The sequence below is a fragment of the Anas platyrhynchos genome, chromosome 1 (genome assembly GCF_047663525.1).
Source record: "Anas platyrhynchos isolate ZD024472 breed Pekin duck chromosome 1, IASCAAS_PekinDuck_T2T, whole genome shotgun sequence".
NCBI classification, from domain to species: domain Eukaryota; kingdom Metazoa; phylum Chordata; class Aves; order Anseriformes; family Anatidae; genus Anas; species Anas platyrhynchos.
In genome coordinates this window covers 83,286,189-83,297,574 of record NC_092587.1, presented here as the reverse complement: position 1 = coordinate 83,297,574, position 11,386 = coordinate 83,286,189, and the positions used below count along the sequence as shown (strand labels likewise).

Below are 11,386 nucleotides of genomic sequence, written 5' to 3'. Positions count from 1 at the left end.
CCTTCTGACAGGCTAATTTAGGGTTTCAATCAAACCCCAGAAGAAAATTTGCTTCCCTGGGGGTGAATGTGCAGCCTTCAGCCACTGCCAAAGAGCACAGCTCCAGTGTTGTGTCCCAAGCAATTGCTTGGTTGACTAGGTGAAGCGTTTTTTGGAAGGACCTTCTAATGATCTAATAGCCAAACAAAGTTAGTGTTACACAAACAGTACAAAGTTTATTGCAGGATTGAGCTTTAATCTCTTGTGGTTGCTTATTGACTGCAGAAAAAAATAGTACTCAGTGAAAAAACCTTCTCTGCATCCTGTTTGTAAGCTGTCTTGAAACAGAGGATCTTACCTCCTGCTGCTCTTCCTAGAATCCAACGTAAGTCTAAACTGAGGTCTGAACTGTGAGATAATGAGGACTGGGTCTGGATTAATTAAAATTACAATTTATTCTACCATTAAAGGACTTAGTTTATCTTTTTGCACTTCCTGACTTTGGCCTTCCTAACAGTAGGAGAAGCAAAAGTCATAGTCTGTGTTTTATGGTATATCATGATATATGGTATATGAAGTCTTGTGCTGTCAGCTATGGTTGATGTCATGGAGACATACAGTGAGGGCTTGGGATATTTTTACCACCTGCTACCTAATGCCTGCCAGGGTAGACAAAACAATGCTGAAGAAGTAAGTCACGCTTCCTCTTTGTCTTCAAATGATTCCCTCATCCTTAGCTCTTTGCTAGCAGAGAACGGAGTCCTAATTTTCCAGGCATCTCAGTTAGAGAGACATATCCATGTCTGCAATTTGACAGGTTGGATTTGTGTACATAACCTATGTGTTTATCTGTGTCAGAAGTGTACAACATCAGAAACGTGGGACTGGTTTTGGTGAAGCTTGAAACCCCTGCTAATCTGCTGTGGGAGGCTAATCCTGAAAACTAGGGTATTTACTTCTTCCTGTACATTTGTAGAGAAATTAGACCAAAAACCACAGCTGTTTTAAAACTTTATGCTTTCATATACCTTGAAAAATACCTATTTTAATCAGACCCACTGAAGGAATTGCAACAAACAATTTAGCAAATTGATTTTGTCTGTGTTTTGTATGTTTCCTCACACATGGGCACGGTTTGCTAAAACATTAATTTGCATAGTTTTTAGACCTGGCTGGATCACAAGTATGTAAGTGCAGGCATTTGATAGTCAGCATTTATGTTGGTTTGATTAGACATCTGGGTCACACAATGTCACATCTATTCCCTGAAAGATTGAGGGTAGTTCTTAGAATCATGTTTCATGTTTTGGAATTTGCTTTTTGTCAGTGTTTTCTGTCCAAACTATTTGGACATAGTTTGTCCAAATTTTCTATGGTCCTTTTTTAGTGTATATTAGTGCTGCAGTATGCAATGTAAACACCCAGAAGATATTTGTTAAAATAGAGAACTGAAGATGTATAGAAAATATTTTGTGTTTTTCCCCAACTCTGGCCTTGACAATGGCTTGCACTAACAGTTTGGACATAGTTTTATGATGTGTTCATGCCAGAGTATGTTAGATGCAGACTCTTTACTTGCTTCTGAATTTTATGGGCTTGAATTCAGACAAGGAACTCCATAAGTAATGGTTCAGTTAGGGAGCTGTCCTAAGGGACTATCCAGTGAATGATTTTATGGGACAACCTTTGAGGAGAATTGGTGGAATAAATAATTCAAATAGTTTTAAGATGGAATTTGTGATGGAATTAAATGACTGCTGTGTCTTAAAATAGCAGAGGACCTAAAGTATCCTCTTCAGGCTTTTGTTCATTAAGACAGAATAAAGAGAGATACAGAGATGCAAGCTTCTTCCTACTTCCCTACTTTTTTTGGCTGCATCTTCCAGTTTTCATTATACTAGGGCAGAAGATGAATGGCAAAATTTGCCTGAGGTCAGATGAAATAGTTATTCACATTGGGTAATCATAGCCTGATTAAGGAGAAACCGATGTTGGAAAGAAGTTCTGCTTCAAGAGGAATCTCAAGAGGCAAAACACCAGTCTTCCCTTAGCTTCTCTAATTCTGGTGGAGCTTCTTGAGGTCATCACACTTGCAAGATCAAGACTTGAAATTTTAGGAAATACCCAAATAAGTATCAATGGTGTAATTCATTTGCATGGGAGACAGAATATATTAAAGACCAAGTTCAGCAAGCAGTTGAATCCTGATGACTTGGATGTGTTTTTACAAGTTCTTTTAAGTCTGAGGTTGGATTAGATAACCTCCAAATATCCCTTATTTTTGCTAACTCTGCCATGATTCTCTGACAGCTCAGCAGGGATTTATGTCATTTTGGACTTATATTTCAGAAGGCATTAGAGCAAGCTCCTCACACTGCCCTTCAGACTCTAAATTTGTATGAGGGGCAGCCTTGTCAATATTTTGGGACACAAGTACAAGACATTTAGGAAGCTCCATAGATAAATTAAATGTGCTCAGGGACCAGTGTCAAGTGAAGCACTGTTACCTCAAGATTACCCTGATATAAGAGCTGCCTCTGTCATGCTCTTTATTGCCCACTGGAGTGCTTTCTAAATACTGTGGTTACTGGGTATATATGTCAGCCAAACATATTGCAGACCAACATGTGCTACATGCTATCTGTCACCTCCCAGGGATGTGTCTGGCACAGGACATCAAGTGGCAAGGAGAAGCTTGTGGCACCACACAAAAGCCCACTGTGCATGGCACAGCATATAACCATGCTTTGATTATTGCTTACAGTCACCCCTGGATATATAATGCTGTTTGGGTATCTAGCAGCTGTAAGCTATTTACCATGGTGTTGTGTGCTGTGCTGGCTGCACTTTGGAGATGGAAACTGACTGGGACACTCTCAGAAAATAGTCTCAAGAACAGGTTGGGCCACCTAGACTGAGACAACATCTCAGCAACTCTTCTACAAGGGGTCCAAAGTTTGCTTTAAATGCCCTTAGAGAACCCTGGAAGAGAGAGTGACAGTTCATGGATCTAATTTCCACTCAATGTTATTCTTTTCTTCAGGGTTCCCAGAGAATCTCTCTGCAATGGCTATGGTGTGTTTGTCAGACTTTGAAGCTTATGCTAAAAAGTATTTACCCAAGATTGCTTGGGATTTCTTTGCAGCTGGAGCAGATGAGTGTAGCACCCGTGATGAAAACATCCTGGCATATAAAAGGTAATGTAAGGAAGAAGTGGAGGGGTGTTGTGCTGGAAACTTTTAAACTATATTTGTGTGCAAGTACGTGGGCTCCTAACACCTTGCCTCTACAAGTAGTATGGGATTTGGGGAAAATGCTGCAGATAGTGAGGGCAGGCACAATGTACTATGAGGACAGACACAAATGGTAGAGTGGAAGACAGAAACCTGACACTGGGCTACAAGTAGATGTAACCTGTGGGATGGACAATAGGAGAACAGGTGATATAAAGCATGGTAAGCTGAAATGGGAAGTGTAGAAATGAAGTATTGTGGACAATGAGCAGGAGTATAGAATTAGTGTTAGGAGGAAGTGGCCGAACTGCTGGCTGAACTGACCTCTGAAAGCAAAAAAAAAAAAAAAAAAAAAAAAAAAAAAAAAGGAATGATAGTGTCTTTTTATATGTTGTTTTCTTTATTGGCTCAGATATTGGCTCAGATTCCTGCATTGCAATAGGCATATGAAGACCTAGTTTCCATGCAGCTGCAAAAGCCAAAAAGCCACGGGACAACTACTATCTTGAAGGCTGTTTTATTGCTATTGCCTTACAGAATTCATTTCCGGCCACGTATGCTGCGGGACGTATCCGTGATGGACACAAGGACTAAACTCCTGGGGACTGAAATCAGCTTTCCTGTAGGAATTGCCCCCACTGGCTTCCACCAGCTAGCATGGCCCGATGGAGAGAAAAGCACAGCCAGAGGTACTCTTCTGCTTTGCTGTTTTGTACCGAAAAGTAGTTTGTGGAAAAAAAATAAATATGTTTTTCCAGCTCTGCAGCAGAGAAGCCATTAGGATAATTTGAAGTGTGACTGAGCAAAGTGTCCGGGCTCAAAGAAGCAAACCTTCTGACAGCCTGTTTGTGGATGACCCATCACGTCATGTGGATAACCCACTTGGGTCTGGTGACACAGAGTGCATGGGAAGCTGTATATTGCTATACTTCTCCAGCTTCTAGTAACACCAGATCAGCCCCATGGAAGCTGCTGCAAACTTAGACAGAGACCGTAGACACCATTTCTGAGTTACGCCAAAGAACCACACAGTTCCTCAATGCCATAGCCTCTAGAAAGGACACAAATGTGCTTGGAGAAAAGCAGAACCTCTCTTGCCTAATCATTTGTTAAACTTGGAGAGCTGACCCCTAGAAATATCTTTTTTCCTGCGTGCATTTCTGTGTACATTGAAAGCATTAGACTATGCATTCCTGTGAGGAAGTGGTTGTGAAACGCTGATATTTAGTGGTTTTTAAAACGCTGTTTCCAAAATGAAAGCAACAGTTGGTAATTTACCTGAATTTCTTAGTCATGGCCCTGCAACAGCATAAGGCAAATACAGCCAGTTGTAAGCCCTGAGGTGTACTGGCCAACTCACAGAGTTCTGTGTTTGGTAGGATATACATACAACAAGAGTTCAGGTGTTCTCTGTAAACAATGTATAAAAAATATCACACCCATTGTCTGGTGGGACTGTTCAAATTGACCTTTATTCTGATTATTTTTCCATACCTCCCAAAGCGGCCAATGCCATGAACACCTGCTACATTGCCAGCACGTACTCCACCTGCACGCTGGAGGAGATCTCTGCGGCTGCCCCTGGGGGTTTCCGATGGTTCCAGCTCTACATCCACCGCAACAGGGCAGTTTCTCAGCAGCTGGTCCAACGGGCTGAGGCCTTGGGCTTCCAGGGCCTCGTCCTCACCGCAGATCTGCCCTACACAGGCAAAAGACGTGATGATGTCCGTAATGGTTTCCGGCTTCCTCCCCACATGAAGCTGAAGAACTTGGAGGGAGCCTTTGAGGTTGGCAAAATGATCTTGTTCTTTCATTCACTGTACTGGTGTGCACCACATGCGACAGAACCACCAGGTAACTGCTGCTTTGGCATCTGCTGAGTCCAAAGCGAATCTTCTCCCCTCCTGTTTCTGCAGCATTCTGGCTTGACCTTCTGCCAGCCTGGCTTCTGGTTTTAACATCCCAGTACAGCTTCCTTAGAGGCACTGATTTCCATCCCCATTATTATTGTCATCCAGAGATACATGCTTTATGGAGCTGATGAATGTGATTGCTAGCAAGTTTCACGCACCTCCTCCAGGGAGGGAAGGAAAAGACTTCAAGTCTCTGTATTGTTACAGCTTAGATGAGGTTTTTTGCTGTCCTATGGCTACAGGGAGATGACTGTTCTGAGTACGGACTGCCACCCAACAGCTTGGATCCTTCAGTCACCTGGAACGATATTTACTGGCTGCAGAGCCTGACTCGCCTGCCTATCATCATCAAAGGCATCTTGACAAAAGAAGACGCAGAGCTGGCAGTGAGGCATGGAGCTCAAGGAATTATTGTGTCCAATCATGGTGGAAGGCAGCTGGATGGAGGACCTGCCACTGTAAGTGTGAAAATAGATGTCCCAAGAGTATTGTATGTACATTTGTGCTGCCCTGGGTATCTGTACACACGTCTTTGCATATATGCTTCTGGCAGACTTGTGTTTGTTGCATGGCTGTGGATGTGTGCGGATGTACTTTAGTTTTAAAATGTTAAGATGCATGCCTTGGCATGGGCTGCCCACTGAAGTATTTTCTCAGTGTCTTGGGAGCACTGAACTCACATTGCTGAAGCAGAACTACTGGCCAACTTAATGAAAGTTTTATTCATTAGCTGGTGCAGTGCACACATATTCTTTGTGCACTGCAGCAGAAATAAAATGAAGCTCTGGACCAAAAATGTACAAATGAGAGTATAATGTACTCTCATTTTTAACCTCTGCCAAAACATGCACAAACAGTGCAGCTAGATTTAGTGAGAGATGTGCTTGCATATTCACAGACTCAAATCTAAATGGGAACTCATTGACTTTCATAAGCCCGAAGAAAGAATAACGTATCTGAAGAAAAATTCCTCCACTTTTTAATCTGTACAAAAAAATAATGGGTTGTTTAACATGTATGTATTTCATTGCTTTAATTTGATCTCCATTTTTCCAATTCTTCATAGTTTATATGTCTTTATTGCATACTATCATGTTTTTATGGATTTTCTGCTCTCTGTTTTCCTCTATAAAATAAAAATTGACACCAGGGAATTCTCTTCTATGTCAAAGGTGACAAAAATAAATAAATAAATAATTCTAAATGCTAAAGACATAATAATGGAAATGGCATCTATGTAAAGCTTCTTTACATACAGAGACAAAACAATAGATACTTAATTCAGCTCTGTCACCCCTCTGGTACAAACCTGGCAGAAGAAACTATTGTCACTGCTCTTGGTGAGCTACTCCTGAAAAATTTCAACCCCAAAATTTTCAGCCTGAAATTCTAAAAAATGTATGACCATTTGGAAAAATCTATTTAGTTATCTTAGTTACAGCTTCTCTCCCTAAGATGATGAAAAACAAGCAAGAGAGTGTAAGAGATTGTAGAAACGAGATCTTTGAGTTTGCTACGAAGGAGGGTTAATTAGGTCTAGTGTAATGTCCTGCCACCAGTTCTGCTGATCTTGGGACCAGAGCCAGTGTCTCTGCGTGGTACTGCCCTGCACTGCCAACCTGTCACTATGCTGTGTGCTGTAGAAAAGACCTCAGGGAATCAAGAGACTTAGCCTGGAGGAAATGATATGTTGGCTGTACTGCATAGCAAATTAAATCTTTCATAGCTGCTTTATGGGGCTTGAGGAGGCTTTCAACAGGTGGTCACTAGGACTGCGCTGAAATGTGAGTTTGGCAATTTGGACAGTAGCAAGGAGAAGTTTGACATCCTTTTTACAAACACCTATCTTTCATCATTGTCTCAAATTAAAGTATTATTTACAATGAAATTTATTTTTAAAGTCTTTCAAAATTTAATCAGAAAGCAAGTGAAAATACTTCTTTTTCACTTATCAGAAGTGCTGGAAAGAATATCAATGTAAGGAAAACATTATAAAATAGAACTGGCTACCTGACAACTAGAGCATAGAGATGCACTATGTTGTGCAACTTTTGATACCAAGCTATTCATGACTAATTGTTTGGTTTCATTTTGACAACTTATGCTATTAAAGTGTTGTATACCTTTCTGTTTATGTGGGTTATCTCCTTTTTGTCTTACAATCAAAAGCTGATCCCAAGTTGTGAGTGGCTGTTTCTTTGCAGATTGATGCTCTGAGTGAAGTTGTGGAGGCAGTACAAGGCAGAATCGAAGTCTATTTAGATGGTGGAATACGGAAAGGAAGTGATGTATTAAAAGCGCTGGCACTGGGAGCAAAATGTGTCTTTATTGGACGACCAGCTTTATGGGGTCTGGCTTACAAGGTGAGTAAGGAGGTTTGAGTCTGTATCACAGAATTACACAATGGTTGAGGTTGGCAGGGCCCTCTGGAGGCCATCTGATTCAACCACCCTGCTCAAGCAGGTTGCCCAGGACCATGCCCAGGTGGCTTTTGAAGATCTCCATGGTGGGGGATTCTACAACTTCTCTGGGCAATCTATGCCAGTCCTCCATCACCCATACGGTAAAGAAATGCTTCCTCATGTTCAGACAGAACCTCTTGTGTTCCAGTTTGTGCCCGCTGCTTCTTGTCCAGGCACTGGGCACCAATAAAATTAGCCTGGCTCTGTCTTCACTGCATCCTTCCTTCAGATATTTATAGACATTGATAAGATCCTCCCTGAGCCTCCTTTCCTCCAGGCTGAACCACCCCAGGGTGTGTGCTTTCTTAACACACTCTCCAAGACTCCATTGGTGTTATTTAACAGTCTCACAGAGACAGTTTTCACCAGTGAGGAATCTTAAGCATTTTTTTGTTGTTGTTGTTTTGCTGAATTTTAAGTGGAACCACCCCAAACTGAATCAAACCCAGGCATTTTATTTGATTTAAAAATAACACTGAATTTCATTATTTCAAATATGATTTTGAAGCTCATAACATTGTCTTGTGGGCCCTGATTTCTTGACGTTGCAGCTTGGTGTTATAATACTGTGGGAGTCCAGACCACCACTGCTTTTGAAAATTGAAATTTTTGAAAATTTTGGGCTTATTTGCCACAAAAATGAGTCTGAAAATTTTATTTGCTGTCAGCTTATTCAAAAACAATTCATGATTTTGATACAGCAGTTTCACAATGGTATTACGAATTCTTTAGAAATATACATATGGAACTCTATCCCACTGACTTTTAAAACTTTTTAACAAGATCAAGCACAGCACAAGTCCTGTAGGTATCCAAGCGTGCCACTTCTGTCTCAGTTCCAGTTTTGCAGCTTCTTGACTCCTAGTGTATTGCAGTGATGCAGAATCATGAATCAGGCCTCTAATGCAGAAGGTAAACATAAAATATTTAAAATTAAAATGTAATTACACGAGGGTTTTTTTTTTTGTTTTGTTTTCCTTGCTAAGGTTTTGCTTTTTAGCCTCTGGATTGCAGCTTTAAAGCTTTTCTCAAGAAGAAAAAACAATATTTTTGTGGTCTAGATATATTTTGTGTCTTTAAAATTTAGACTCAATCAGTGATGTGAGTCCTATGGCTTTAAGCAAGAAAATACCTGAGTCTTGCAAGAAATCTGGAAGACATGGCAGCACTGTTTCTTTTGCCAATAAACACAGAAAATAGGCCTATCATGAAAAGGGTACCACTTTGATTTGTCTGCATTTTTTCCATCATGAAAACAAAGAGAAGGATTTTTTTTTTAGTTCGTCTGTGTTTGATATTATATATCTTAGGGTATTCCTAGATACGTGCTTCAGTGGCATTACTCTAGCATACAAGAGAGGGAGGGCATGAGGAAGCAGTGACATTGTCTGCACCCAAAGCATACTTCATTCCGAGAAATAAATAAATAAATAAAACAATAATAAAAAATAAACAGAGAATATCTTTCACTATTTTACAGTAAGAGCAAAATCACATGTATTGGATTTTGAGCTTCTTGGAGTTACTGCTTGGAGGAAAAAGAACAGTATACTATTTTTATTCAGCCCTGTATCTGAGTATACTAAAGTTTTTAAAGCTTTACCATATATAAAACTCTCATTACTTCATAAAATAGTGTCAGCATTTTAAGACTTGACATTTTAAAACAAGCCCACTGGAGGAGGTTAACTGAAAACTAAAAAAAAACTACAGCTAGAAAATGTCAGAAGTGATAAACAGCTTTGTTTTCTTTCCCTGTTCAGATGTATCACAAAAGGAAAAACATCTAAATTAATCTGTGATGAACTAAGCACATCCATCATATCATTTTAATCATTCATCTGTTTGAGAGACTGGAATTGGCACTGACTTGAGGGACTGTCCCAGCTCTCACCGTGCAAGCATCCTGCAGCATTGTTCTGTGCCAGTGCTCCTTTTACCCTGACTGCTTTCTTTGTTGGAGCAGGGTGAAGAAGGTCTTCAGGATGTTTTGAAGATTCTTCATGATGAGTTTCGTTTGTCAATGGCCTTAGCTGGTAAGCATTTTGCAGGTGATACAGGTTACAGAGGTAATTGGTGATACAGAGGTTATGAATATGATTGGAGCTTCATGTGTGAGCCATCTAAAATCAGAAGCCTGATGGATGGGTAACAAAGAAGGAAACCATGTGAATTGTTCTGGATCCAGTTGCTATATTTAAGGTGATTCTTTGTCTCCTGTGAAACTGCTTTGCATTTCAAGTGCCACAGCAATGAAAAATGCAAGGAGAATGTAGGTTAAAGCAAGATTTCTGACCCAATTTAAATAGAAGAAATGCAGAACTACTAAGTAGAACTGAGCAAACATTGGAGTTTCTGTTAAACTGGGAAATTAACATTTTCCAGTATTTTACTTAATTTTTACTAGGGTAAAATATATATATATATATTTTCCCACATGAAAAGTTCAGAAAAACTGGATGCAGAATTTTTCTCTGTCTACCACAGAATACAGCTCATTGGTACAGGTTCAGATCTCTTCATTCCACATGATTGAAAGCCTCTGTGTCTCCTCCAAGCTTTAAGTGTTGTTCCTAGTCCTGTGTTTTTCACCTGTGCTCCCACCTGTAGCTGCCACATTTGAACAGCACTCACCAAGCAGCAGATTTGTACAGTCTGGCCTCCAGTTACTTACATGAACAAGTACAGCATTCAGGTCCAGTGCAGAAGTATTTAAACATCAACAAAGGGTCCTATCACACTTCTAATAATGTTTTAAAGACTTTCATGCTCCAGTGATTATGAACTCAGGTGGACAGCAATGCTGACTAGGAAACTGAAACTGAAATCCATTGGGGAATTCTTAATAGTCTGTTTTTTTTGTGTTACTTTTTCTCTAGTAAAGATTACTACAAAGGTTTTTCCAAGAGGCTCTTACGCTTTACTTGCAAAAGGGCATAGAACTTGGCAAGAGCAGCAGGTTGGGAGCTTTTTGGAAGGGCTGTGAAATTCCACTCAGATTTGACCAAATGAAACAGTACTTGCAAATCTCCATCTCCAGTCACTTGACACATGGTGGTCTCTCATCCCTATGTCCTTTTTGTGGACCTTTCACTTCTGCCTGAATCAGATATTTCCCCACTCTGATTGTAATAAGGATTTTTTTTTTCCTAGTGTCTAACTTTTCTTGTGTGGGAAGCCAGATGCCTAACCTCAAGGCAGAGATGCAATTGTGCAGCAGAGCTCCAGGGTGTGAGCTGCTGAGGTGTCATGTCAACCTAGGCCCACACAGCTCACACAAGATTAGGCTTGTGGGCTGTGACTCAGAGAAGTTTCATCCACAGACCTTTCCCTCTCATCAACATGTTTAATTTCTCCATTTATTTCAGGCTGTGCCAGCGTCTCAGAAATTGGCCGGCACCTGGTTCAGTTCTCAAAGTTGTAAACAGCCTCCTGCAATACTCTCTGAAGAGAAGCAGCCAACAGCTGAGGTTCCAAAACTGACTGAAGAGAGAAAAAGAGGTGCAAATGCAAATGTTGAATGTAGATGTCTGAGAAGGCCTTCAGGAAACTCCTGAAGCAATTAGGGAAGGCTCTGTTAGCAATGGTCACTGTTTCCCCCCCCACCCTCCCCTTTTTTTTGACACCAATGAATTCTTTAATACTTCATATAAATGTTACTTGCTTAAATACATGTAATTTAAACTGTTTGTTCTCTGGCATTACCTGTGTTGGGCCTTACTTCCAAAATCTATTATGTCTGGCAGAAAGACTTAGCGGAAAACTATGTCCCTTGCTTCTTCCACTTGGTCATCCTACC

General features: G+C 40.5%; 1 protein-coding gene across 2 annotated transcripts; it reads left to right on the top strand.

Moving 5' to 3' along the window:
• The first annotated feature begins 208 nt into the window (after nt 1-208).
• HAO2 (hydroxyacid oxidase 2) lies at nt 209-11,276 on the top strand. Of its 2 annotated transcripts, none has more exons than XM_005026308.6 (8): nt 209-364; nt 3,023-3,176; nt 3,750-3,901; nt 4,716-4,999; nt 5,368-5,583; nt 7,330-7,488; nt 9,554-9,623; nt 10,956-11,276. In XM_005026308.6, exons 2-8 carry the CDS (start codon nt 3,046-3,048, stop codon nt 11,009-11,011), a joined length of 1,068 nt encoding a protein of 355 aa, XP_005026365.1. In that variant the 5' UTR covers nt 209-364; nt 3,023-3,045; the 3' UTR covers nt 11,012-11,276. The 2 variants fall into 2 exon arrangements, with proteins under 2 accessions (XP_005026365.1, XP_012961298.1); XM_013105844.5 differs by having other exon boundaries at nt 260-364; nt 3,125-3,176.
• The last annotated feature ends 110 nt before the right edge of the window (nt 11,277-11,386 follow it).

Coding starts and splice junctions, on each gene's coding strand:
- HAO2 (XM_005026308.6), top strand. CDS start 3,046: ATGGCTATGGTGTGTTTGTCAGACTTTGAAGCTTATGCTAAAAAGTAT. Junction 3,902..4,715: donor AGAGAAAAGCACAGCCAGAG/GTACTCTTCTGC, acceptor TACCTCCCAAAG/CGGCCAATGCCATGAACACC. Junction 5,584..7,329: donor TGGATGGAGGACCTGCCACT/GTAAGTGTGAAA, acceptor GTTTCTTTGCAG/ATTGATGCTCTGAGTGAAGT.